Below are 27976 nucleotides of genomic sequence, written 5' to 3'. Positions count from 1 at the left end.
GACAGACAAAGACAGGTAAAGAGACAGACAAAGAGACAGACACAGGGAAAGAGACAGAGGGAAAGAGACAGACAGGGAAAGAGAGGGAAAGAGAGAGACAGGGAAAGAGACAGGGAAAGTGACAGAGATAGATAGACAGGGAAAGAGATAGACAGACAGGGAAAGAGATTGAGACAGACGGAGAAAGAGACAGAGACAGTCAGAGACAGACAGGGAAAGAGACAGAGAGAGAGACAGAGAGATATATACAGAGGGGGAGACAGACATAATTACATTTATATCTATTTGTTTTGTGTTTTTTGTGTGCAGAATACATTTTTGTTAATACAGTCTATTTTGTTAACAACAGTTATTAACCCGGGTGAAGCCAGGTAGTACAGCTAGTAACTCAATATAATCAAATCAAAAGTGTGTAGTCATCGAGGAATCCACCAATGTCAGAGTATTAGAATGAGTTGTCAATGATCTCACCCATTTCTTGCAGCTTGGGGTGTACTAAGGTTTCCTCTGTATGGGTCCTTGTAGCCACAGCTTCAAACTGACCCTATCGTATTCCTAGGGAAACTATTAGTACCAATTACCCCAATAGCTTCTGCCCTAACAAGGGCAGACCACATCTAACCCTCTCTTAGTGCCCCTATAATGTTCCAGACGAAATCCATCAAATTTCACATCTGAAATGTGGAACAATATGGGCTTGCTTTCTGCCATAGCCCGCTGCTTTTGTCATTCATCAACATCAATACAATACACCAATGTCACAATCCAACCTCAAGAATCAATGACCAGTACAATGCACAGTTCACAAAGGCATAGGTAACTTTCTCAGTTCTTTATTGAGGAATGGAGACGCAAGGGTGTAATATACATGCATCAGATATTGGACGGAGGAATTTTGAAATCGTTCCCGCTGTTACAGAGTGAGTTTCAGTTGCCGGCGTCTTCCTGGCTCCACTACAGTCAATTGAAACATGCGATTGCAGCCCAAGCGGCTAAAAAAAAGTGTGGACATAGATTGACCTGGTACTGGAGTATGTGTGTAAGGGGGGGAGGAAGCACTAAAGGGATAATGTCTGGCACATATAAAGATATACTACATACCTTTCTTTTAGATTACCCACTTAAAACTTATGCCTGCTTTACACGAGTTGATCTATCATGCGAACCCGCCCCCGTCGTTTTTGCGTCACGGGCAAACCGCTGCCCGTGTCGCACAAACTCGTTTGACCCCCGTCACACGCACTTACCTTCCGGACGACCTCGCTGTGGGCGACGAACGTCCACTTCCTGAAGGGGGAGGGACGTTCTGCGTCACAGCGACATCACACGGCAGCCGGTAATAGAAGCGGAGGGGCGGAGATGAGCGGGATGTAAACATCCCGACCACCTCCTTCCTTCCACATAGCCCGCGGGTGCCGAGGGACGCAGGTAAACTATGTTCATCATTCCCTTGGTGTCACATGGAGCAACGTGTGATGCCACGGAAACGATGAACAATCGGCGCCATTTTAATTAAACAATTTTATGAAACCTAGCGACGAGTACACGACTCACGATTTGTGAGCGATACTGCGTCGCTAGGAGGTGTCACACGAGACGACGTCGTGTACGATGCCGGATGTGCGTCACGAAAACCGTGACCCCGACGATGCATCGCACGATCAGTCGTCTCGTGTAAAGCAGGCTTAAATCTAAATGGGAGGAGGAAGTTGGGATGATAACGGAGGAGGTGTGGGAGACTATCTTAGAGTTTGTCCCTAAACTTTCCATGAGCGAACCGGCCAGACTATCTCACCTATACGTAATTCACCGGGTATATAGGTCTCCCTTACTGATGTTTAAAATGGGGTTGAAAAGGAATTTGGAGTGTCCAAGGTGTCAGGTATCTGACGCAGGTTTTTTTATATGATGTGGTCTTGTCCGAGACTGGTCTCCTTTTGGACTAAGGCGGGCTTTGCCCGATGCTGCGATGTCGCACGCGATAGTCCCCGCCCCTGTCGCAGGTACGATATCTTGTGATAGCTGGCGTAGCGATAATTATCGCTACGCCAGCTTCACATGCACTCACCTGCCCTCCGACGTCGCTCTGGCCGGCGATCCACCTCCTTCCTAAGGGGGCGGGTCGTGCGGCGTCACAGCGACGTCACACGGCAGGCGGCCAATGGCGGCGGAGGGGCGGAGATGAGCAGGATGTAAACATCCCGCCCACCTCCTTCCTTCCGTATAGCCGCTGGCGGCAGGTAAGGAGATGTTCCTCTTTCCTGCGGCTTCACACACAGCGATGTGTGCTGCCTCAGGAACGAGGAACTACATCGTGCCTGTCACGGCACCGGTATTATGGAAATGTCGGAGCCTGCACCGATGATACGATAACGACGCTTTTGCGCTCGTTCATCGTATCATCTAGGATTTACACACTACGACATCGCAAGTGATGCCGGATGTGCGTCACTTTCGATTTGACCCCACCGACATCGCACCTGCGATGTCGTAGTGTGCAAAGTTGCCCTAAGGTTATCCACAAGATAGGAAGAACATATGGGTGTGTCCTTCCCAGGGAACCATTGATATGCCTCTTGGGATATGTTGAGGAGCTTGGAATGGAAAATACTATGAAAATTGCCATTGCTAGGCTGCTGTATGTGGCAAGAAAGCTAATTGCCAGGTCCTGTATTAAAAAAGACCCCCGACCAGGGGAGAGTACATTAAAAGGGTGAAATGTGTTCTTCAGCTGGAACAGGGAGTGTATGAAAGAAGGGGGAATGTTAAAAATGTTTGAGAAGCTATGGTCTCTTTGGCTGCAATGCGAATAGGATGACCAGTAAACTGGTTTGGGACCGGGATAGCCGTCGGAGACCTCTGATGTGTGTGTTTTGTTTAATTTGTGTTACTAGTCGTTCCTCCTGCAAAACGGGATGGTTGCTATACTGCAGTTGGGAGGGTATTCTAAGTGTGTACTAAATGGGATGTAGTATTGGAGAGGAGTGTTGCTGCCGGGGTGAAGGGGGGAAGGGGTAATAGATATGATAAACTTAATTTGGATGCCGATTTGTTATACTGTTGTATGTATTCTGTTTTAATAAAAAAAAGTATCTGATTTAAAAAAAAAAAAAAAAAAACACGTTCTCAGTTCTTGGACCAGAGTATTTAATACAAAATAACTCGGATGAAAAATAGATCACTCTCCAGAAAGTAACGCAAGCGTAAGAATTGAAGGGAATCTGTCAGATCTCATATGCCTTGTAATGTACAAGCAGGGTTATGTGTGGCATAAAACCTCCTTCCTACCCATCTCTGTTGTAATATTGTGTAAAATGAATTTATAAAAAAGTTTATAACTTATGTGTTCACTATATAAATGAACAGAGGGACTAGTCCCAAGGGCGTCGTTTCGCCCCGTCTAGTTTGCCCTCTTTCCGTGGTATCACGCCCCTGTGAGCGTGATATCATGTATTTACGTCACCGTCAGCTCCTGGAAATCCCGCACGTGCGTGCTTCTCATTCGTGCAGCCTTCTTGGCCGGGCGTTTGCTTGCCGGCTTTAGACGCGCTCTGCGCATGATCGGAGGCGCAGGAACCTTCAGATCATGTGTAGTTTGCTTGTGAAGTTGACAAGTGGACACCCAGCTAAGAATGAGAAACACGCACACACAGGATTTCCAGGAGTTGATGGTGACGTTGCTCATGTATATCCATGATATCACGCCCACCGGGGCATGATACCACGGAAAGAGGGCAAACTAGACGGGGCGAAACAACGACGCCCTTGGGACTAGACCCTCTGATCATTTACGTAGGGAACACGTAAGTTATAAAACTTTTTTTATAAATCCATTTTACACAATATTACAACACAGGGATGGGTAGGAGGGTTTTTTAGGCCACACATCACCCTGTTTGTAGATTGTAAGGCATAAGGGACCTGACAAGTTCCCTTTAAGCGTCTTACCTTATGCTGCAGCTACTAGCATTACTTTCCCAAGGGGATCGATTTTCACTCAAGATCCAGATGGTATAATGTCTGTCTGGGTCCCTGTTCGTGACGCCATGTTTGTGAGCGAAATACACTCCTTCTATGCCATTGGAACTCCAAATTAATAAGATTTGTTTTACATGTTTTGTGGTGTACTGAACGTTTTTGCTATATTACGAGTGACCAGTTTATATAGTTGTACCGCAGCATCCTTGCCTCTCTTCTTGCCTGGAGGGGTTGTGGTGTTGTCTTATTGCTACCTCCCTGCTCTTGTTTTCCTAATCTTTTGTCTCCTTCCTCTGTGTGAGTGTGCTGTGTGACAGTTTTGGTTTCCCCTGTTTGTCTCACTCCTCTCCTAGTCCCCCCCTGCAGTCTCCTCTCCCCTGCACAGCCATCCACAGAGGACCTCGCAGCATGAAGATGGCTGTGCAGGGGAGAGTAAAGTGCAGGGACACTGGTGTTAGAACGCTGTGAAGCATTGGCACACTAGGGAAGCCGGCACTACAGAACCCTAATACAATTTGTGCAGTGAATCCCTTAAGCACATAACATGAGATCCGCTGTGAACGGAGGCCCCTGTACGGAGTTCCAGCCCCTGTACACTCAACAAAGCCCCCATGAAAAAGAGGTAACAAATCAATGGCAATAATCTGCGCTGGACTAGATACCTCCTTCACCTCTAACTCATTGATCTAGCCCCTCCCACCAGGAGGAGGAGCCTTAAGTACCTGCTTCCTCCCAGTGATAGGCTGAGGACACCTTAGTAAGGTGCGCATGCTCCATCTTAAAGGGACAGGAAGTGCGCGCACACATTTGCTAGGCTGCAGACCAGGAAATCCCGCATAGCATGCTCAGGACCTGGGGCCTAGGCAGGAGCTGGACACTGGAACACACGTGAGAATCTGGGATGGAGGTGACCGCGCAGGCTAGGGGGCCCTATGCTATCCCTAGTCTCAGGGATACCAATGTCTCCTTCCTGGCCCTGCTCCTGACCAGTCCTGATCTGAGCTCAACCAGATAGCGGTCCATGATTCATATCCCCTGCCACTCATTCTGGACCTATTCAATCAGATTTCCGATACTAAATGGGTCTCTAAACTGGACCTTAGAAGGGCCTATAATCTGATAATGGTCAGACAGGGGGATGAGTGGAATATGGCTTGTAATACACTGGAGGGGTGGTTGGAAAATCTGGTGATGCCATTTGGTCTAACCAACGCGCCTGCGGTTTTTCAGCATTTTCTTAATCATGTTTTTTCTTATCTCTTAGGCGGGCTTTGCACGTTGCGACATCGCAAGCCGATGCTGCGATGACGCACGCGATAGTCCCCGCCCCCGTCGCAGGTACGATATCTTGTGATAGCTGGCGTAGCGAAAATTATCACTATGCCAGATTCACATGCACTCACCTGCCCTGCGAACATCGCTCTTGCCGGCGACCCACCTCCTTCCTAAGGGGGCGGGTCGTGCGGCGTCATAGCGACGTCACATGGCAGGCGGCCAATAGCGGCGGCGGGACGGAGATGAGCAGGATGTAAACATCCCGCCCACCTCCTTCCTTCCGTAGAGCCGCTGGCGGCAGGTAAGGTGAAGTTCCTCGCTCCTGCGGCGTAACACACAGCGATGTGTGCTGCCGCAGGAACAGCATCGTACCTGTCGCGGCAGCATAATTATGGAAAAGTCGGAGCCTGCACCGATGATACGATAACGACGCTTTTGCGCTCGTTAATCGTATCATCTAGAATTTACACACAATGATGTCGAAAGTAACGCCGGATGTGCGTCACTTTCGATTTGACCCCAACGACATCGCACGTGCGATGTTGCAACGTGCAAAGCCGCCCTTAGGGAAATCTGTAATCATTTACCTTGATGACATCCTCATATATGCATGGGATTTGGGTCTTATTTGGAACATGTCAAACAAGTGTTACAAATTCTCAGACAGAATAAATTGTATCCTAAGCTAGAAAATGTGTGTTCACCGTTCAGGAACCTCCGTTTCTGGGTTACAGTATCTCAGCTTCAGGTTTTCGGATGGATCCCACTAAATTGCAGGCTATATTTAAATGGGACCGTCCCGAGAACTTCAAAGCTATGCAACTTTTTTTGGTTTTGCAGATTTTTACAGGAAGTTTATTAAGAATTTCTCTGCTATAGCAAGACCCCTGACTGACAGGACTAAGGGTACAGATTTCCACATTTCTCTAGATGGACTCAGGGTGCTTTATATGCATTTGACTGTCTTAAGAAATGTTTCTCATCACCACCCGTATTGATATAGTCTGATGTATCTCAGCCTTTTATGGTGGAGGATGATGCGTCAGAGGTGGGGGTGGGGGCTGTATTGTCTCAGGGTCTGTTAGTAAATTGCATCTATGCGCCTTCTTTTGTAAGAAATTATCTTTGGCTGAATGTAATCAGGATATTGGTAACGGAATTACTGGCGATCAAGTTAGCATTTGAAGAATGGCGACACTTTCTGTAGGGAGTTTTTCATCCTTTTACAGTAATTACCAACTATAAAAACCTTCTTTACCTTAAGTTGACTAGGCATCTTACACCAATACAAGCTCGGTAGTCATTGTTTTGTCAATAGGTTTAGTTTTTGCGTTACTTATCACCCTGGTTCTAAAAACATTAAAGGGAACCTGTCACCACTTTTTTGGCCTATAAGCTGCGGCCACCACCACCGGGCTCTTATATACAGCATGTTAGAATGCTGTATATAAGAGCCCAGGCCACTGTGACAACATAAGAAACACTTTATAATACTTACCTAACGGTCGCTCGGTTGGCCAGATGGGAGTCTCCGTTCTCCGGTGCCGCCTCTTTCAGCCATCTTCATCCTCCTTCTTCTCTAGCCGCAGTGCATGACGCGTCTGACGTCATCCACACTCGCTGGCATTCAGGTCCTGAGCAGGCGCACTTTGATCTGCCACACACACTGGCACCTGGGCTGCCTTTATTTGCGGTTGTCAGTCCTGGCAGCATGGGAGCGGTTCAGACATGTCTCAGGTAAGTGGTGTTTTCATATGGTCCTGCTCATTATATGAGACCTTATGGTACATAATAATTTATAATATAGCGTTAGGGACCCCCCTATAGAGATTTGCCGTGACGGGGCAGGGGGGCTCAAATCATTGATCAATCATTTGCAAAAAATCTCATTGAATTGTTACAGTAGGAATGAATTTGTGAATATTACACTTTTTATTTCTTCTTTGTTGCATGCCATTCGTAAGCAGTGCTAGCTCACCTCCTTTTTTCGCACTTTGATCTGCCCTGAGCAGGGCAGATCAAAAGTATTGTAGTGCGCCTGCGCAGGACTGTCGAGTGTGTATGACGTAGGAGGCGTCATGCACATAGGAGTCTGAAGGAGAACGAAGATGGCCGAAGGAGGCAGCGCTGGCACCGGAGACGCCTATCTGGCCAACTGAGCGACCATTATAATACTTATCTAACGTGTTTTTTATGTTATCACAGTGGTCTGGGCTCTTATATACAGCATGTTAGAATGCTGTATATGAGAGCCCGGTGATGGTGGCCCGCAGCTTATAAACCAAAAAAGTGGTGACAGGTTCCCTTTAAAGAGGATGCTTTGTCCAGGAATTTTTCGGTGAGGACAAACCCTATGAGGAACCTGTCCTCATCCTTCCGAAGGAAGCGGTGGCATCGGCGCTCAGCAAAGCTGCCATAAGGATTTTTTCCATGTATCTCTGTATACAGGGAGCTCCCCCTAGTGGTGACTGCAGACAGCATCTTATGTATCCTTGTATACAGGGAGCTCCCCTAGTGGTGGCTGCAGACAGGATCTTATCATCTATCTCTATACAGGGAGCTCCCCCTAGTGGTGGCTGCAGGCAGGATCACCATATATCTCTGTATACAGGATGCTCCCCTAGTGGTGGCTGCAAACAGACCCTTGCTTTACACTATTAATTGTGGTTCTGTCAGTACTCTTGGGTCTGATACTACAAAAATTCACCAGCCCTGGATGTAGATGGTGTAGAGCTGGTTATGACATACTTTAGGCCATCTTACTGCATTTCATGTAGTATCACCTTAGGATTATGGATCGCTCATTATGGGGCTATTTTTTCTCCATACAGTGAAGGAAATAATTAGTTGATCCCTTGCTGATTTTGTAGGTTTGCCCACTGACAAAGACACGAACAGTCTATAACGTTAAGGGTATGTTAATTCTAACAGTGAGAGATAGAATAGCCAAAATAAAATCCAGAAAACCCCCATTGTATAAATTATATAAATGTAATTGCATTTTGCAGAGAGAAATAAGTATTTGATCCCCTACCAACCATTAACAGTTCTGGCTCCTACAGACACTTAAAGGCTCCTAATAACCTCGATACCTGCATTACAGACAGCTCTTACATTGTCACCTGTATAAAGACTCCTGTCCATAGACTCCATTAATCAGTCAGACTCTTACCTCTATAACATGGGCGACCAAAGAGCTTTCTAAGGATGTCAGAGACAAGATCATAGACCTGCACAAGGCTGGAATGGGCTACAAAACCATAAGTAAGACGCTGGGTGAGAAGGCAAGTTGGTGCAATAGTAAGAAAATGAAAGAAATTGATCTGGGGTTCCATGCAAAATCTCACCTCGTGGAGTATCCAGGATTATGAGAAGGTGAAAGTTCAGCCTAAAACTACACGGGGGGAACTTGTTACTGATCTCAAGGCAGCTGGGACCACTACTGTCACCAAGAAAATCATTGGTAACACATTATGCCGTAATCACTTAAAATACTGCAGTGCCGGCAAAGTCCCACCCGTCTGAAGAAGGCCCACGTGCAGCCCGCCCGTCTGAAGAAGGCCCACGTGCAGCCCGCCCGTCTGAAGAAGGCCCATCAGCTCTTTGCCATTAACTCAACTTGCCGTGTTTGGAGGAAGAGAAATACTGCATATGACCCAAAGAACACAATCCTCACTGTCAAGCATGGGGGGGGGAAACATTATGTTTTGGGGCTGTTTCTCTGCTAAGGGCACAGGAGTACTTCACCCCATCAATGGGACAATGAATGGAGCCATGTACCATAAAATCCTGAGCGACAACCTCCTTCCCTCTGCCATGACATTAAAAATGGGTCGTGGCTAGGTCTTCTAGCATGACAATGACCCAAAAAAGCAAAAGGCAACAAAGGAGTAGCTCAAAAAGAAGCACATTAAGGTCATGGAGTAGCCTAGCCAGTCTCCAGACCTTAATCTCATAGAAAACATATGGAGGAACTGAAACTCCAAGTTCCCAAGTGACAGCCTCAAAATCTTAATGATTTAGAGAGGATTTGGAAAGAGGAGTGGAGCAAAATTCCTCCTGACGTGTGCAAACCTCATCATCAACTACAGAAAACCTCTGACTGCTGTGCTTGCCAACAAGGTGATGACCACCAAGTATTAAGTCTTGATTGCCAGAGGGATCAAATACTTTTTTCCTTCACTGTACATTATACATTGCATTAGGTTGTTGCTCTGAAAACTTGTGGCGATTAATATAAATCTGTGAAATAAGACGCTGGAGACGGCTCGTCATGAAAATACCTTCTGTTTAATTCTGCAAGACAGGTAAGTATTATGGAACCATGGAAATGTTGTACACAGATCTGCCCCCCAGGAGGGGTAAAACACGGCCGATACAGAGTACTCAACAATTAGAAACAAGTTCACTGCTAACAAGAGCACACCATGGCACCAAACCAAAAGCAAATACTGAGAAAACACGAGCCACCAGATGGCACGGTGCGGTAAGATGGCGAGGCTCCGCGAAGTTCAGGACGGTTCTAATCAGGGGATGGTCGGAGGAAAGGGCAGAGGTCTTCTTAGGGGTCATCTGCTGACGCCCTGTACTACTCGTTGCCGCCTGTGCCATCTGGTGAGAAGTGTTTGGAGTGAGAATCCTGCCTAACTACAGCATGATCTGTTAGAGAAACACGAAACGTACACGTTGCTTCTTGTGGAAGCCATTTAGTCTAGCTACATGGTGACACCATAGAGACAGAACGTTTGACACTAACAGTCAGTAACATCGTACCAAAGTTACATGCTGAAATTCAGTAAAAACAGGAACAAAAGTCTGCGCAGAACCCGGCGCCCGGCAGCAGCGTCCCGTCCAACCAGAAACGTGGCCAAAAGCCACACAAAGAGTTTGTTCCTTTGAAATCCTAGCGCCATCTTGTGCGCACATTACCCCAGGACACCCGCCTTGGTCCGGGCGTTCCAGACAAGCCCAGAACCACATGTGCAAACGTCTACTGCCGAAAAAAAATAGCTTATTGGCTCCAGGACATTGTTTGCATATTCCTTCTCCGAAGCTTTAATATAAAACGGAAAACTTTTCTGACCTGCAGATTACAAAACCATGATGAAAATAAGATACGTCCCCTCCGGCCCCCGTCACAGTCCGTACGAGCACGGCAGAAACGTCATGGATTCATCTCAACTAATAATCAGAGCCATGGATGGCATGCAATCCGCCGGGGATTGGGTCACTCCGGGCCCTGCGTGTGCAGACACAGCGGCTGCGGCGCAGCGATATCAGCTAATGGGTCACACCGGGCCCTGCAAGTGCAGCGATATCAGCTCATGGGTCACTCTGGGCCCTGCATGCGCAGACACAGCAGCAGCGCAGCGATAGCTGATGGGTCACTCTGGGTCCTGCATGTGCAGACACAGCGGCTGCAGCTGATGGGTTCCTCCAGGCCCTGCAAGTGCAGGCGCAGCGATATCAGCTGATGGGTCACTCTGGGCCCTGCTTGCGCAGACACAGCAGCGGTGCAGCGATCTCAGCTGATGGGTTAGTGACTTCCCTGCTCCGCACAAGTTCCGCACTGTAAACGTACAGTCGTGGTGGGCTGAGGGGCTCAAAAAGGCAGTCAGTAAGACGTCTTCCTTTTCAGGTCACTCATCTTTCCTCCCGTCGCCTCTGATAATGACACCAGTTCACACGCAGTGATCAGAATGCTCCTTCCATGATGAATTAGTCCTAAGGCTATGTGCGCACGTTGCGTACAGTCACTGCAGAAATTTCTGCAGCGATCTGAAGAGCACATGTGCGCTTTAGATCGCTGCAGAAATGTCCGTAGTGAGCGCCGATTCCATGCGCTCTGCCTGCAGCTCCTGCCATAGACAGAGCAGGAGCTGCCGGCAAAGCGCAAGAAAGAAGTGACATGTCACTTCTTTTTACGCAGCGCTTCGGCAGTAGCCGAAGCGCTGCGCTCTTAAACGCCACGTGCGCACGGCCCCTGCACAATCTCCATAGACTGTGCAGGGGACGCAGGACGCATGCAGTTACGCTGCGCTACAAAGCGCAGCGTAACTGCATGTATTTACGCAACGTGCGCACATACCCTAAGTCGCGCCTCAGACGCTCATCACTGTAGATCAAGGGGGACACAAGCAGTGCTGCGCACAAAGAAGGCTTTTTCTGGATTAGGACACACTTTGCTTTGGGAAAGAAACTAAAGTGCAAGCTCTGTGGTCCGATTGCTTGTGCAGACACAAGTGGCCGTCTTTCTCACAGCTTTCCTATCAATCTGTCCAGCTTCTGTCAGCATCACGCGAGGCCAAAGCACGGAAGGAGCCAGACCTGATGGAGCGGAGGGTCTCCAGCACCGGGGCAGATCCTCAGCTATTTTTATTTAGCTTTATAGCTTTTTTTGTTCAGTTGTGTCCAGCATCCAACCAGGAGCAGATACCAGGACAAACTGATCGTGTCACATCCGCTTCAGCTCCCAGAAAAGGAGGAGTGCGAGGAATCTGATCCCCCCCCAGAAGCCATGCGTACACCGGCCCGTGTGGCCACAGCTCGTCATCTCTCGGAGCTCAGCATTATAACACACCAAATTGTACTGAATCCTCGGAAATCACTTTACTACAGCTCAGAATGAGCTGGGAGTTGTGGGGTTGGTGACCAAGTGTACTAGTCAGTGACCACCGTTAACCACATCTACTCGTCAGTGACCGCCGGGGACCACGTCTACTCGTCACTGAGCAGAGCCGCTCATGTTATGACAAGAAAGTCAAAAAAGCAAGAAGAAAAAAAAAAAGGTTACTCCAAACGTTCCATAAAAAGCTACAACTTGTAGACCTCGGACTCCCTTTAAGCTGTAATAATACAGCGAGCGTAGAAAACTCCCAACATCCTATAAAAACCTGGATACGGATTGTTCAAGTAGCCGAACTCAATGTCTTCTCTCTAAGAGAAAAATAAAGGGAATTTCACCTTGTGGTGCGTGAGGCCCGATACCATGACGGGTTCCCCTCCCACACACATAGTACAACGTCATCTGTGGAGGGAGAAAAGCCAAATCCGACCCACCGGCAGAGGACCACATAAAAAAAAAAATCCCTGCAGAGCGCCTCTCTCTGGCCGTGGCCTCGCAAACGCATCACCTCCCCTTGTGTCCTGCAAATGTTAAGCGACTGAAAACAAGTGAGAAATCTAATGCTGACTTGCAGATCAGTCTTGTCTCATCATCAATGGAAGAAGCGGCTAATGGTGGCCGAGATCTGCAGCAACGTGTGCCCGACGGACGAGGCGACACCAGCAACACCGACGGACAAGGTTACACCAGCCAGACCGACGTGTGCCCGACGGACGAGGCGACACCAGCCACACCGACGGACGAGGCTACACCAGCCAGATTGACGCGTGCCGATGGACGAGGCTACACCGGCCAGACAGACGTGTGCCCGACGGACGAGGTGGCACCGGCGAGACAGACGTGTGCCCGACGGACGAGGTGACACCAGCAAGTCAGCGAGACAGAGAAATCGCACGTTTCATATTGCACTTATTCTCACAGAGGAGCAATCTGGAATGAAACACCACTAGTCCGGCGAACCCAGCCCCCACGACAGCCACAAGAACACCTGGATAGTAGACGGATCTGTGACTATAAGCCTAGTGGGCTGTGTGGTGGCCCCATCGCCTGGCTCCTCTGCGGTTGCTGAGAGATCGTCACTTTCTGCCTTTTACCCATTTTGTACCAAGTTCCCAATAAGTGCAAAAAAAAACAACCCCTAGGAACCCCCAGAGTTGTGCATGGGCAGTCAGCGGGGGACCCCGACAGGTGAAGACCACGCACAACAATCAACGCTGGGAGAGGCAGATGCTTCTAGATGGCTTCACTCACTCCACACCACACTGGTTTTATCAGGTCAGAAAACTTCACCCTCGTTAAAAGAATAAATTATAAATTATTAGGAGTCAAACAAAAGAAAAAAAAAATCTATAGCTGGAGAAAAAAAGAAAAAAGTCACGTAGCTGCCATAACAGGGTATACAATCCCACGAGTCTCACATAATCAGCGCAGACGCTCCTGGAGCCGTCACTACAAGGGGCTTGTACTCCTCAATCTAGGGACCCATCCACAGCCATCACTACAAGGGGCTCATACTCCCCAATCTACGGCCCCATCCACAGCTGTCACTACAAGGGGCTCATACTCCCCAATCTACGGCCCCATCCATAGCCATGGGACGGGGTCTCCTGAGCAGCTGTGGCACAGGACAGGGGCCTTTGGGTGGCACATCCAGCCGATGCCCGAATTACGGAGAGGAATGGATCACGAGCCATCTAGAAGCACTGACCTGACCGTACAAGACGACATGAAGACAACTGAGCACCGGCTCTGGATCACGTACATGTCAAGCGCTCATTGTAACAGACAAAGGAAAGTGCGGGCGGCTGCACCGTGTCATGTGCTGGCGACCGCCTTGCAACATATACAAAATGATAAACCCCAGCCACGTGTTCTGCGCTCACTCCGCCGGGCGCTTTCTTCAAGTTTTGGATTAGAAATCTGTGCAGGCGCCGGCGGTTTCTACCTTAGTGCCCGATCCAGCAAAGAGCAAAGTTTTGGTGGTTGAATTTGGTTAAACATTCGATGTTCCCACACGTGCAGCCATCGTGCGGTGGAAGCCAAAACCTTGTCACCTGCTGGAACAATAAAGCAATTTCTGAGTCCGTTTCCATACAGGAATAAAAGTGAATCTGGAGAATCCTTTGGTCGTCCACAGCGCCGCGCTCCTTCCATAGTGAGCTGGAGCGGACGTTCAGTGGTTGGTGGTGACCGAGCCACGGGTGGTGCCCGACTCTGCTCTCACAGCGGCCGCCCTCACGTCTGCGCGTCACTTCACATTCACAAATTCACTTCTTGTGCAAAACAAGCAGTCTAAGTAGAAAGAATGCCCTCAGTTCTAGTAAAAAGTGTAGAAAAGGTCCGGAGCAGACAGCGTGCACCCCCGCAGGGCCCGTCCGCACAGGGCCTAACTGCACAGGGGGGACCCGGTTGCGTAGACAGGATGGGCCAGCCGGACGTTTAGGGAATCGTTGTGTTGGATGAGGGACGTGTGCTGGTAATGAAGCACCAACTCCTTCAGCGAGCTATACAGATTGTACGGCTCTGCAAAGCCGAAGCCTCGAGACGTGCCGTATATGACGCAGTGCTTGACGTCACCATCCGCCCTACACGAGGAAGAGACAGCAATCATTACACGGCTTATATGAAGACACAGAAACACTTAGCGCAGCTCTGCAGGTGTAGAATACATAATGCATCCATGGCAGACCGGCAGCGCTAATCCGGCCCTGGCTGCCCACATGTATACAGCAGCAGAGCCGAGAGGCTACTAAAGGGGTACTCACACCACAGAGCAGGCGTAGCAGCCCTTCTTACTGCTCTCCCGGATTAGGAAGGCGCCATCTGGCTTTCCTTGGAGCAATTGTTCTGCTTGGATCCGGTTTATATCCCCAACAAACCAGGTCTTCTCGTCATAGTGGGGCAAACAATCATACTCCTCGCACTGAAAGTATGGGCTGTGGAGCGAGAAGAAGGTTAGGGGCGTGAATACATATGCACAGGCTAATGTACAGACTGACTACTCACGCATCACAAGGCTCGCTCCTAAATCCCAGCCATTCATTAATGCGCTTCTGCCGCACGCCTCTGTGATTTAGCCACCTGTCAGAAAAAAAAAATCATCACTGAAGAAAAATCAAGACGCAAAAGGGCAGATATATGGAATAAGGATAACAGTGTATCACACGGAGGGAGGAGAGGATATATACAGTGTATCACACAGGGAGGGGGGCGGGTATGTACAGGGCATCACACAGAGGGGGATATATATATTATATATATTGTATCACACGGAGGGAGGAGGGGATATATACAGCATATCACACGGAAGGGGGGGGGGAATATACAGGGCATCACATGGAGCGAGGAGGGGGATATATAATATATGTGTATCACACGGATGGGATATATACAGTGTATCATACGGAGGGAAAAGGGGATATATACAGTGTATCACACGGAGGGAGGAGGGGATATATACAGTCTATCACAAGGGGAGGGGGATATATACAGTGTCCACTAAAGGAATCCGCACCGTCACATTTGCAATCGCGAAATTTTGCAGACGTAAGGGACAGGGAACATCATAGGCTATGTTTTGACAGGAAAATTTAACCCCGTGCTTTACAGTTACTCTCCAAAAAACCTGCTTACATTAAAGTCAATGGAGCTGGGAGCCACAGGTCATTAATAGGAGCTATGCTTGGTTGCTATAGGCAACAAAGGACATTCATAGTATAAGAAGCTTATGTGTGAGGTAATATGATGTCGGTGGGGAAACGGATAGAAACAGAGGGAAAGAGAGAGACAGAAAGACAGGGAAAGAGACAGAGAGAAAGGGAGAGAGAGAGAGACACAGTTACTATCTCGGGCAACGCCTGGTACTACAGCTAGTATATAATACACACACACACACACAGTGTATCACATGGGGAGGGTGGATATATACATCGGAAACCCCTTATTTTCCCTCCGCTCTCTATAAAGACACATCTACCGGTTTTTGCCTCCCTCTCTATGAAGACAAATCTGCAGGTTTTTCTCATGTTTTCGGTCAATTAGGAGCCAAAATTCTTCCTATTTGCCAAATGCCAGAATAATGAGAGAGAATGTTTTAAGGCATTTTTATTCCTTTCTGCACAGTGAAGTTTCCCTCCATGTCATTAGTATTTGGTGGCATTGCCCTTACACTGTGTGACTTGGGGTAAACGTTATGGATTACCTTCCACAAGCTTCTCATAATAGTTGGTGGAATTTGACCTAATCCCTCTGACAGAACTGGTGTAACTGTGCCATGTATGTAGGTCTCCGCTCGCATCAGCCTTTCCAGCTTTGCCCATACATTTTCAATAGGATTGAGATCAGGGCTTTGTGATGACTTTATTATCTTTAAGCCACTTTGTAACCAGTTGGACAGTAGCTTCGGGTTATTGTCCATTTGGAAGACCCATTTCCGCCCAAGCTTTAAGTTCCTGGTTGATGTCTTGAGATGTTCTTCAGTATTGCCACATAATCTTCTTTCTTAATGATGCCATCTATTTTGTGAAGTGCACCAGTCCCTCTTACAAATAACCCCACAACATGATGCTGCCTCCCCCGTGTTTCACCGTTGGGATGGTGTTCTTAGGCTTGCTTCTCCCTTTTTCCTCCAAACGTAATGATGGTCATTATGGCCAAACAGTTCAATGTTAAGGCCCCGTTACACGCAACGACATCGCTAACGAAATGTCGTTGGGGGAGGGTCACAGAATTCGTGACGCAGATCCGGCCTCGTTAGCGACATCGTTGCGTGTGACACGTACGAGCGACCACCAACGATGCAAAATACTTACCAAATCGTTGATTGTTGACACGTCGTCCATTTCCAAAATATCGTTGCTGCTTTTGGACGCAGGTTGTTCGTCGTTCCTGAGGCAGCACACATCGCTACGTATGACACCCCAGGAACATCACCGTACCTGCATCCTCCGCTTCTATTGGACGCCTGCCGTGTGACGTCGCTGTGACGCCGCACGAACTGCCCCCTTAGAAAAGAGGCTGTTCGCCGGCCACAGCGACGTCGCTAGAAAGGTAAGTACGTGTGACGGGTACTAGCGATATTGTGCGCCACGGACCGTGACACACAAACGACGGGGGCGGGTGCTTTCACGAGCGTTATCGCTAGATGCCGCTGCGTGTAAAGCGCCCTTTAGGTCCGTCAGACCACAGGACATGTCTCCATTAAGGTCTTTGTTCCTGTGCGCATATGTAGACATTAATGTTTTGGTTTTTTTTGTTTCTTTTGGAGGAATGGCTTCTTCCTGGCAGAGTGGCCTTTCAGCTCATCTTGAGACAGTACTCGTCTCACTGTGGATAATGACACAGTCTTACCAGCTTTACTTACTGTCTTTATAAAGAGCAGAGGGAAACTAAGGGTTTCAACTGTATATACTGACGCACAAGGAGGGAGGGGGAGATATATACAGTGCATCAAATGAGAAAGCGGATACATAGGGAAAACTCAAGGAGAGGGGGGGGGGGGCTATACAATGTATGACACTGAGGTAGGAGGGAGATAAACAGTGCAGCGACAGTGTATCACACGTGGGCTGGGGGGGATATACAAGGCCTGACAAACGGGGAAGTAGATATACAGTGTATCACCCATGGGGTAGGGGGGGGTGTTTGGGGATTTAGTGTACACACTATGGGAGGTGCTTGTCACCTACACTAGGTGCTGGTCCCGGACCTTCCGCAGCTGTATCAGGTCGGGTTTGATGCTATTTATCTTCTTGTCCAGCTCCCGGTTGTCCAGCGCTTGTTTCTTCAGATCTTGCTCTAGTCGTTCTTTACTCTCGTGAATTTCCCCCAATCGAGATTTCAGTTTTTCAGAATTTATAATTATCCTGGAAAAGAAACGAAACATCAGAAAAGGCAGAGAGTCATTGCCGAATCTCCGACAAGGTGGAGGCGGCGCTCTTACCGCTCCATCTCCTTGTGGTTCCCCTCACGGTGGAAGTGGTCCATGATCTCTTTACTGTACCGCTCCTGGGAATGGCACTGCTCCTCAAAGATCCGAATTGTCTCACTAAAGGCTTCAATGGCCGTCCGCTTCATCTGAATCTCCTGTAATACACAGGTGGGTCACCACACACACACAGACAAACAGCCAGATGTGCATGCACCTCCCCCAACGAGCAGCAACTGCACCAAAGCCTCCTTCCTAGTAGTGCCTGGTACAGCAACAGTCCCTGGTCAGGCACATGTAGGGGGCGCTGCGCACTACAAGGAGGAACCGGCAGTCATAGGATAGGTGCCGCTCCGCATCATAAACGGGGGAACTAGCCGTCATAGGGGAGGGGCCGTTCTGTATGACAAGGGGGAACCGGCCGCCATAGGGGAGGGGCTGTTTCGCATCACAATGGGGAACCCATCAGTCATAGGGGAGGGGCTTCTCCACATTACCGGCAGTCATAGATGAGGAGCCGCTGCACATCACAAGCGTAGAACTGTCAATCATAGGGGAGGGGCCGCTCCACATCACAAGGAGAATCGGCCATCATAGGGGAGGGGCCTCTCCGCATCACAAGGAGAATCGGCCATCATAGGGGAGGGGCCTCTCCGCATTACAAGAACCGGCAGTCATAGCGGAGCAGCTGCTCCTCATCACAAGAGCCGGCAGTCATAGATGAGGGGCCGCTCCACATCACAAGGTTAGAACTGTCCGTCATTGAGGAGGGGCTGCTCCGCATCACAAGGGAGAACTGGCCATCATAGGGGAGGGGCCTCTCCGCATCACAAGAATCAGCCGCCATAGGCGAGGGGCCGCTCCGCATCACAAGGGGGAACCGTCCGTCATAGGGGAGGAGTTGCTCCGCATCACAAGGAGGGGGGGGGGGGGTTGTTTACCGGAATGACCGCTCCTATATACACCATGTTCCAATTTGTTATGCATATTATATTTGCATGTGCAAATGACAGTCAGTCTAATAATAAAAGTCATCACCCATTAGATTATATATGTCGAATTTTATTGAAGAAACCTCCCAATGGTAACAGTATAATCTTCAAAATTAAAAAAAACAAAAACCTCAAAATGCATTGTTCCAAACTATTAGGCACAGTTACTAAACATCTAATATATAAAGGTGTGTGTGTGTGCGCGTGCGTGTCCGGGATTGGCATCTGCACCGTTGCAGCTACGGCCACAAAAGTTTGCACACTCACACTTCTGGACCCCGAGAGCGTCATAGGCTATGTTTTGAGGGGAAATTGTAACACCGCGCTTTACAGTTATTCACCAAAAAGCCTGCCTCCATTAAAGCGAATGTAGCTGGGAGCCACAGGGCAGCCAGAACTTCAGAAGAATGCGCAGCCTTAAATAGAATGTTGGCGTGTCACAATGCAGCCAGGGAAAGAGACAGACACAGACAGGGAAAGAGGCAGACACAGACAGGGTAAGAGACAGACACAAGAGACAGACAAAGAGACAGACACAGGGAAACAGATAGACAGGGAAAGAGACAGACAGAGACAGAGATAGACAGACAGGGAAAGACATTGAGACAGACGGAGAAAGAGACAGAGACAGTCAGAGATAGCCAGGGAAAGAGACAGACAAAGAGATAGGGAGACAGGGAGCTATATACAGAGGGGGAGACAGACAGAGAATGGGAGAGAAACAGAGAGACAGTTACTATCCCGGGCAGCGCCGGGTGCTATGTTGTGAGGCAAAATTTTAACCCCACGCCTTCCTATTTACCAATCAATTTTGCCCCTATCTACATAATGGGGAAAAAGTTAAACGAAAAGTGTTTGGGGCAAATTGATAGCTGCCAGATGTTAACAAGGGGGACTTAAAGAATGAGAGCGATGGCGCCAAAGAGTAGATACAGTACAGTTGCTAAGGTGGGGCCCCGACATGGGATACTCACCACACTCGGGAATATGAACACACACACAAAATGCACCACACACTACCACGTGCTTGAACACATATACCACCCTCAGCACACATTTCACCAAGTGAAACTATTTAATAATTACATTTCTATTTGTTTTGTGGTTTTTGTGTGCAGAATACATTTTTGTTAATACATTCTATTTTGTTAACAGCAGTTTTTAACCTGGGCGAAGCCGGGTAGTACAGCTAGTTATATATATTTAAAGAACCGAAAATGCTCATTTGTGGAATTTGCAGCATTAGGCGATCACATTCACTGAAATAAAAAGCTATTTAAATCCAAAACATCCTAACAGGCCAAGTTACCTGTTAACATAGGAACCCTTTTTTGAGATTACCTTCACAATTCTTGCATCCATTGAACTTGAGTTTTTGGAGAGTTTCTGCTTGAATTTCTTTGCATGATGTCAGAATAGCCTCCCAGAGCTTTCTTTTTGATGTGAACTGCCACCCACCCTCATAGATCTTTTGCTTGATGATACTCCAAAAGGTTCTCTATAGGGTTAAGGTCAGGGGAAGATGGTGGTCACACCATGAGTTTATCTCCTTTTATGCCCATAGCAGCCAATGACACAGAGGTATTCTTTGCAGCATGAGATGGTGCAATGTCATGCATGAAGATGATTTGCTCCTGTTTCTGCTTTTTGTACCATGGAAGAAACTCTATATACTTTGCAGAGGTCATTTTCACACCTTCAGGAATCCTAAAGGGTCCTACCAGCTGTCTCCCCATGATTCCGGCCCAAAACATGAATCCTCCACCTCCTTGCTGACGTCACAGCCTTGTTGGGACATGGTGGCCATCCACCAACCATCCATCTGGACCATCCAGGGTTGCTCGACACTTATCAGTAAACAAGACTGTTTGATAATTAGTCTTCATGTATGTAGGGGCCCATTGCAACCGTTTCTGCTTGTGAGCACTGTTTAGGGGTAGCTGAATAGTAGGTTTATGCACCACAGCATGCCTTTGAAGGATCCTACACCTTTAGGTTCGAGAGACTCCAGAGGCACCAGCAGCTTTAATTATGTTTGCTGGTTGTAATGGCTTTTTAGCAGTTGCTCTCTTAATCTGATGGACTTGCCTGGCAGAAACCTTCCTCATTCTTCCTTTATCAGCACGAACACGTATGTGCTCAGAATCAGCCACAAATCTCTTCACAGTACGATGATCGCGCTTACGTTTTTGGGAAATATCTAATGTTTTCATCCCTTGTCCAAGGCATTGCACTATATTTGATGCTTTTGGGCAGCAGAGAGATCCTTTTTCTTTCCCATGTTACTTGAAAACTGTGACCTGCTTAACATTGTGGAACATCCATTTTTCCTTTTATTGGGCATCACCTGGCAAATTAATTATCACAGGTACCTGAGATTGATTTCAGTGATCCAAAAAACCCTGAGACACAATACCATGAATGAGTTTCATTGAAAACCAAAAAAAAATAAAATAAAAATAATTGCTAGGACACTTTAATCCAATTTGCATAATAATTTGGAACATGGTGTATACCAACAGGGGAGGAAAACTGACCTGAGACGTCTTGGCGTACTCCTCATACAGGCCATCATACTCTTTACTCTTTTCCTGGAAGTGGCCATGATATTCCTGGAGCTTCTTGCCCACGGCCTCAATATTATCTTCCTTCACAAGCTGCTCCTGTGCAAAACATAAAGCGTTGGAGCATGGGCCGAGAGATCACAGCGGCCGCAACATCCCTGGTAGGCAGGAGTCACTCACCTGCTGGACGTGCGACACCGGATACAACAGCTTCACATCCAGCTTTGGGTTGTACTGGGCCAGGGACTCATGCCTGTAATGGCCGATCAACTCCACCACAGACGAAAAAGTCAGTGGATCCGAGAAGCCGTATTTCCCATCTCGGTGATAAATCTTTATCAGTTTGTTGTTTCCCCCCTTCCTATAATCAAGCAGAAAGGAAAAGTGAAAATATGGACAGATAATAACGAATTGTAACGAGTGGTCACGACACCCCATGAAGGCCACCTCGCTAGCCAGTGGCAGTAAGTTTCCCCGCAGAGGCTACCCGGGAGACGGACATAACTCACCATGAGGAGGCAACCTCACTAGCTGGGAGACACCGGCTACAACACACCCTGCGGAGTCCACCTCGCTACCCGGGAGACGGCGGCTGCAAGGCGCCCCATGGAGTCCTTCTCGTTACTGGGGAGACGACAGCCGTAACTCACCCCGCGGAGGCCACAATGCTACCGGGGAGACGGCGGTCGTAACTCGCCCCGCAGAGGCCACCCAACTACCTGGGAGACAGCAGCCGTAACTCGCCCCGCGGAAGCCACCCCGCTACCCGGGAGTCAGCAGCCGTAACTCGCCCCGTGGAGGCCACCCCGCTACCCGGGAGACTGCGACCAATAACTCACCTCACGAAGGCCACCTCTCTACCTGGGAGACAGCAGTCGTAACTTTCCCCACGAGCCACCTTGCTACCCAGTCGACAGCGACCAATAACTCATCCCATGGAGGCCACCTTGCTACCCGGGACACAGCGACCAATAACTCACACCAGAGGCCACCTTGCTACCCGGGAGACAGCAACCAATGACTCAACCCGTGGAGGCCAACTTGCTATCCAGTATATGGCGGCCATTCAGCACCACTTACCGGACGGTGAGCGTGTAATCTCCCTGCATCTTTGTGGAGGCATCACGAACCAGAAACGTCCCGTCCGGCATGTCACGTAGTTTGTCATTTACTTCTTCCCTAAAGACAGAGACCAGAGAGTTGAGGCCCCACATTACAACCTAAGGTTGGGGTGCAGCAAACACCTCAAGAGCCTTTACCTTGAGATGTCCCCCCAGTACCACTCTGCATCTTTCAGAGGCGTCGTGCCAGCACTATCCTTACTGCCGCTGTTACACACTGGACTCATCGACTTTGGGGGTTTTGGGGGAAGTGCTGAAAAATCAGGAGAAAATGTGGATCACACAAAAGGTACAAGCCCATGAAAAATAAAATTGAAGCGTAAAGGTTCATTTCTGGGGATCATCTGCTCTTGTGCCGGGAGAACTAAGAACAGATGCAGAACATATGATGAGATGAGACATCGGCCAAAGTCACAATCAATGCACAGAAAGACGGAGTATCTGACTCTGGGGGGGGTGCAGCATCAGGGGTGATGATACAGCGTGTCTGGCAGCACACAGCAGTCCCACAATACCAGGCCACACTCGCACATCGGCCTGGAGAGCTCCCCCGACAATAAAGCATTGCTGGGCTGCAGGACATTCCCCATAGTGACACTGACCCTCCTGTGCTCTCGCTAAACCCGATTCCTCTTCTAAATCCCATATCACACACCACCAGCAAAAAGTAATCTCTGAATGGAGACCGTCTGCAGCCAATCCGAGGCCGCAAGTGGATCGTACGTTTCTGACGCTCAGCTGCATAAAGTGCACGTGCGGGGGAAGCAGCAGGCGGTCCGAGCCGCAGACGAGAATGGAGCCGCGCTCTCAGGACGAGACGGAATGAGACCATGACACCTGCAGGAAAGCTCTGCAGGCACCAGAGAAGGGGTGAGGGTCCGAGGAGCTGCGCTCAATCCCATGCATGCAACTCATGACAGATAAAATACACTAGAAAAGGCAAAACTCAGAGATGGCCAGCTGTGCCCCCAGACCTGTGCTGTCACACTGACTGGGGGGATGCACCACAATGTCCAGGCTGGCTTTACCCCCCCCCCCCCTCCCCAGCCATGAGATGGCACAATGACCGGGGGGATGCACCACAACGCCAAGGCCGGCTCTACCCCCTCCTCCACGACACAGGCATAAGATGACACACTGATCGTGGGTGATGCACCACAATGCCCAGGCAGGTTCTACGCCTCAACACAGCCATAAGATGGCACACTGACCGGGAGGAGTGGTATAATGCACCACAATGCCCAGGCCAGCTCTACACTAGATGACACACCTGATACAGGGGGCACATATCTCACTGCTCCTCCGATTATGCACTGACCAATGTGAATGGCACTAGGGGATGCTAATTACACCCGTGGGCTGACAATCCCATTAATTATGCAGGGGACTACAACTCCCAGAGGACTGTAAATCCCAGAGGACTATCAAGCAGAAAGGTAAGACAGCTCCACCAGGGGGAGTCACTCCGACCGGGAAAATGCAGCAACTTCTCCAGTGGCAGATACGGAGTTAATCCAGTTACCATGACGTAACCACGAATAAACGGAACAAAAGCATCAGGCACCGAGCAGCGGCGAGGACAAAGCGCAGAGAACGACACCGCAGTAATACCCAGGAGACGGCACCATGAATGTACGGCCCCCCACCCTCCGTCCACTGATGGCGACACAGCCCCCCCTCAGCACACACTCCATTACGTAATGCAGCTAGTGACAGCGCGCGCCCCCGCCTGTATCACAGCGCAGGAGAGAATCAAGGGGGCACAGACGGCAAATGGTTAACACAAAGCACCAAGAACAGCGAGGGGAGATGGCTTCAGATGGGGGCATCACTGATTCCAGAGGAGGGGGGGGGGGTAGACAAGCTGGGGCCATATCCATGTGGAAGGGGAGGGGAGGGAACACACTGGGGCCATATTCATGTGGAAGAGGAGAGATGCTGGGGCCATATCCATGTGGAATGGGGGAGGGAACACACTGGGGCCATATTCATATGGAGGAGGGGACGCGCTGGCACCACATACATGTGGAGAAGGGGGGACACGCAGGGACCATATACATGTTGAAGCGGACACTCTGGGGCCATAACCATGTGGAGGAAGGGGAGGAGGGAACTCGCTAGGGCCATAGCCATGTGGAGGGGACGCAAATGGGCCATATTGATGTGGGGGGACATGCTTGGGCCATATCCATATGGGGGGACGAACTCGGGTCATATCCATGTGGGGGGTGCACTCGGGCCATATCCATGTGGGGGGGTGGGGTGCAATCAGGCCAAATCTGGGAGAGGGGAGACACACTCGGCCTATATCCATGTACCGGGAGGGCCATACCTGGGAGCGTGGGGGGGGGGGGACGTGCTCAGGCCATATCCCTGTAGGTGGGGACGATAGACATGCTCGGGCTATATCCCTGTAGGTGGGGACGACAGACATACTCAGCCCATATCCCTGAAGGTGGGGACGACAGACATGCTCGGGCCATATCCCTGTAGGTGTGGGTGGGACATGCTTGGGCCATATCTATGTAGGTAGGGGGGACACGCACTCGGCCCAGATCCGGGAGGGAGGGGACACGCACTCGGCCCAGATCCGGGAGGGAGGGGACACGCACTCGGCCCAGATCCGGGAGGGAGGGGACACGCACTCGGCCCAGATCCGGGAGGGAGGGGACACGCACTCGGCCCAGATCCGGGAGGGAGGGGACACGCACTCGGCCCAGATCCGGGAGGGAGGGGACACGCACTCGGCCCAGATCCGGGAGGGAGGGGACACGCACTCGGCCCAGATCCGGGAGGGAGGGGACACGCACTCGGCCCAGATCCGGGAGGGAGGGGACACGCACTCGGCCCAGATCCGGGAGGGAGGGGACACGCACTCGGCCCAGATCCGGGAGGGAGGGGACACGCACTCGGCCCAGATCCGGGAGGGAGGGGACACGCACTCGGCCCAGATCCGGGAGGGAGGGGACACGCACTCGGCCCAGATCCGGGAGGGAGGGGACACGCACTCGGCCCAGATCCGGGAGGGAGGGGACACGCACTCGGCCCAGATCCGGGAGGGAGGGGACACGCACTCGGCCCAGATCCGGGAAGGAGGGGACACGCACTCGGCCCAGATCCGGGAGGGAGGGGACACGCACTCGGCCCAGATCCGGGAGGGAGGGGACACGCACTCGGCCCAGATCCGGGAGGGAGGGGACACGCACTCGGCCCAGATCCGGGAGGGAGGGGACACGCACTCGGCCCAGATCCGGGAGGGAGGGGACACGCACTCGGCCCAGATCCGGGAGGGAGGGGACACGCACTCAGGCCATATTTGTGAGCTGGAAGGGAAACGCACTTGGGCTATATCTGGGAAATAGGTTGGCAGACAGACTCAGGGAGGGGTCAGGTACCGTTAGGAGGGGGGGGGGGCTGGCAGGCAGTGTTTGGAGGGGGGAGCTGGCAGGCACCTTTCGGAGGGGGGGTGCTGGCAGGTACTGTTCGGAGGGGGGGCTGGCAGGCACCGTTCGGAGGGGGGGGCTAGCAGGCACTGTTCGGAGGGGGGGCTGGTAGGCACCGTTCGGAGGGGGGGGGCTGGCAGGCACCGTTCGGAGGGGGGGGGCTGGCAGGCACCGTTCGGAGGGGGGGAGGGCTGGCAGGCACCGTTCGGAGGGGGGGAGGGCTGGCAGGCACCGTTCGGAGGGGGGGAGGGGGCACCGTTCGGAGGGGGGGAGGGCTGGCAGGCACCGTTCGGAGGGGGGATGAGGGCTGGCAGGAACCGTTCGGAGGGGGGGGGCTGGCAGGCAGTGTTTGGAGGGGGGAGCTGGCAGGCACCGTTCGGAGGGGGGGGCTGGCGCACCGTTCGGAGGGGGGGGTGCTGGCAGGAACCGTTCGGAGGGGGGGGAGGGCTGGCAGGAACCGTTCGGAGGGGGGGAGGGCTGGCAGGCACCGTTCGGAGGGGGGGTGGCAGGCATCGTTCGGAGGGGGGGGTGGCAGGCAGGCACCGTTCGGAGGGGGGGGCTGGCAGGCACCGTTCGGAGGGGGGGTGGCAGGCATCGTTTGGAGAGGGGGGGGTGGCAGGCATCGTTTGGAGAGGGGGGGGTGGCAGGTATCGTTTGGAGAGGGGGGGTGGCCGGCATCGTTTGGAGAGGGGGGGTGGCCGGCATCGTTTGGAGAGGGGGGGTGGCAGGCATCGTTTGGAGAGGGGGGGGGTGGCAGGCATCGTTTGGAGAGGGGGGGGTGGCAGGCATCGTTTGGAGAGGGGGGGGTGGCAGGCATCGTTTGGAGAGGGGGGGGGTGGCAGGCATCGTTTGGAGAGGGGGGGGTGGCAGGCATCGTTTGGAGAGGGGGGGGTGGCAGGCATCGTTTGGAGAGGGGGGGGTGGCAGGCATCGTTTGGAGGGGGTGGCAGGCACAGCTCGGGGGGCCGGTACCTGGCGGCGGGCTGTCCATCTCGATGTAGAAGATGAGCTCGGCGGAGTGCGGCATGCCGGGCGGTTCGGCGGAGGGCGACAGGGGCTCGGGGCTGCCGGCGCGCTGCTCGCTCCCGTACATCCTGGCTCCCCGTTCCCATCTCCTCTCTCCGCTCCTCACATTTCATTATAAGAGCAGCGTGCGCCAACCGGCAATCTGCCGGACCGTACCACTGCCCTAGCGGGGAGAGGGGGCGGGGCCCGGCCGGAGAGAGTACTAATGAACACAGTTTTCACTACACGATCAGGAAAAAGCGAAACGAGCAGAAAAACAACGTCCGCAGAAGTCCAGTCTGGCCACACAGCCCTGGTAATTCATTACCGCTCCCAGTATCTTGGGACAGTCCCTCCCCACAGCAATCAAGGACATGACAGCACTTGGTACCGTCCGCACGCTGGCCCCAAGCCAAAGCCGTTACAAGCAGGCGGGGCGGGGCCACAGCGCATAGCATTCAGAGTCACATGATGATTGGCTGCTGGAGAAGCGCGGAGGGGAGTGGAGGAGAGCGCTTATTGGCTGAAGGGCACCCATGGGCTGAACCGTTTTTCAGCTTGGTCTCTTTGTCTGCCTGGAGAACGCGAGAGCGACGAAGACGAGAACAACTCTACACACCGCCCCTTCTCCATATCAGCCAATCAGATAGCATAGCGAATAAGCGGCGCAGTTGATTGGCTATTGCAGTTACTAAGCGGGACAAAGGGAAAGAACGGGGCTCGGACTGGAGTAGTCACTAGTCAGAAGAAGAAGCGCAAACGACGAAGTAGGCGGGAGGTCTGAGGAAGGAGCGACAGATGAGGGGGAAAAGAGAGAAGAAGGGCGGAAAAGAGATAAGAGGAGGAAAGGGGGGGGGGAGAAAAAGACAAGAAGGGGGAAAGCAGAGAGAAGAGGAGGAAAAGAGTGATGGAGGAAGAGAATAGGGGAAAAAAGAGAAGGGAACAGCGAAGAGGAAAAGAATGATGAGGGGAGAAAGTGATGGGAAAGAGAAGAGGGTAAAAGAGAGGAGGATGAGATCAGGAGGGAAAGAGAGAGAAGAGGAGGGAA

General features: G+C 51.0%; 2 protein-coding genes across 5 annotated transcripts in view; one reads left to right on the top strand and one right to left on the bottom strand.

The window, feature by feature from the left end:
• Positions 1-27976, top strand: part of TSPAN1 (tetraspanin 1) — a 245767-nt gene that overhangs the window by 127643 nt on the left and 90148 nt on the right. The window lies entirely within an intron of this gene.
• Positions 9525-27276, bottom strand: PIK3R3 (phosphoinositide-3-kinase regulatory subunit 3). Of its 3 annotated transcripts, none has more exons than XM_075320187.1 (10): positions 27257-27276; positions 22620-22734; positions 22441-22539; positions 21541-21721; positions 21334-21459; positions 17820-17962; positions 17566-17742; positions 14885-14959; positions 14644-14814; positions 9525-14463 (listed from the first exon to the last, which is right to left on the bottom strand). In XM_075320187.1, the coding sequence occupies exons 2-10, from the start codon at positions 22706-22708 to the stop codon at positions 14265-14267; spliced, it is 1260 nt and encodes a 419-aa protein (XP_075176302.1). In that variant the 5' UTR covers positions 22709-22734; positions 27257-27276; the 3' UTR covers positions 9525-14264. The 3 variants fall into 3 exon arrangements, with proteins under 3 accessions (XP_075176302.1, XP_075176301.1, XP_075176299.1); XM_075320186.1 differs by lacking the exon at positions 27257-27276 and adding an exon at positions 26896-27145; XM_075320184.1 differs by lacking the exon at positions 27257-27276 and adding an exon at positions 23084-23493.

This window comes from Anomaloglossus baeobatrachus, chromosome 8 (genome assembly GCF_048569485.1).
Source record: "Anomaloglossus baeobatrachus isolate aAnoBae1 chromosome 8, aAnoBae1.hap1, whole genome shotgun sequence".
Taxonomy (NCBI): Eukaryota; Metazoa; Chordata; class Amphibia; order Anura; family Aromobatidae; genus Anomaloglossus; species Anomaloglossus baeobatrachus.
The sequence above is the reverse complement of the archived record's forward strand: the minus strand, read 5'-3'. Positions and strand labels throughout refer to the sequence as shown.

What these genes read in the sequence shown, in the direction of transcription:
- PIK3R3 (XM_075320184.1), bottom strand. Translation starts at nt 23,225, where the DNA reads ATGCAGCTGAGCGTCAGAAACGTACGATCCACTTGCGGCCTCGGATTG. An exon ending in AACCACAAGGAGATGGAGCG is followed by an intron (nt 17,743 to 17,819) that starts GTAAGAGCGCCG and finishes TTTCTTTTCCAG; the next exon opens with GATAATTATAAATTCTGAAA. An exon ending in TGCTACGCCTGCTCTGTGGT is followed by an intron (nt 14,464 to 14,643) that starts GTGAGTACCCCT and finishes TTCCTCGTGTAG; the next exon opens with GGCGGATGGTGACGTCAAGC.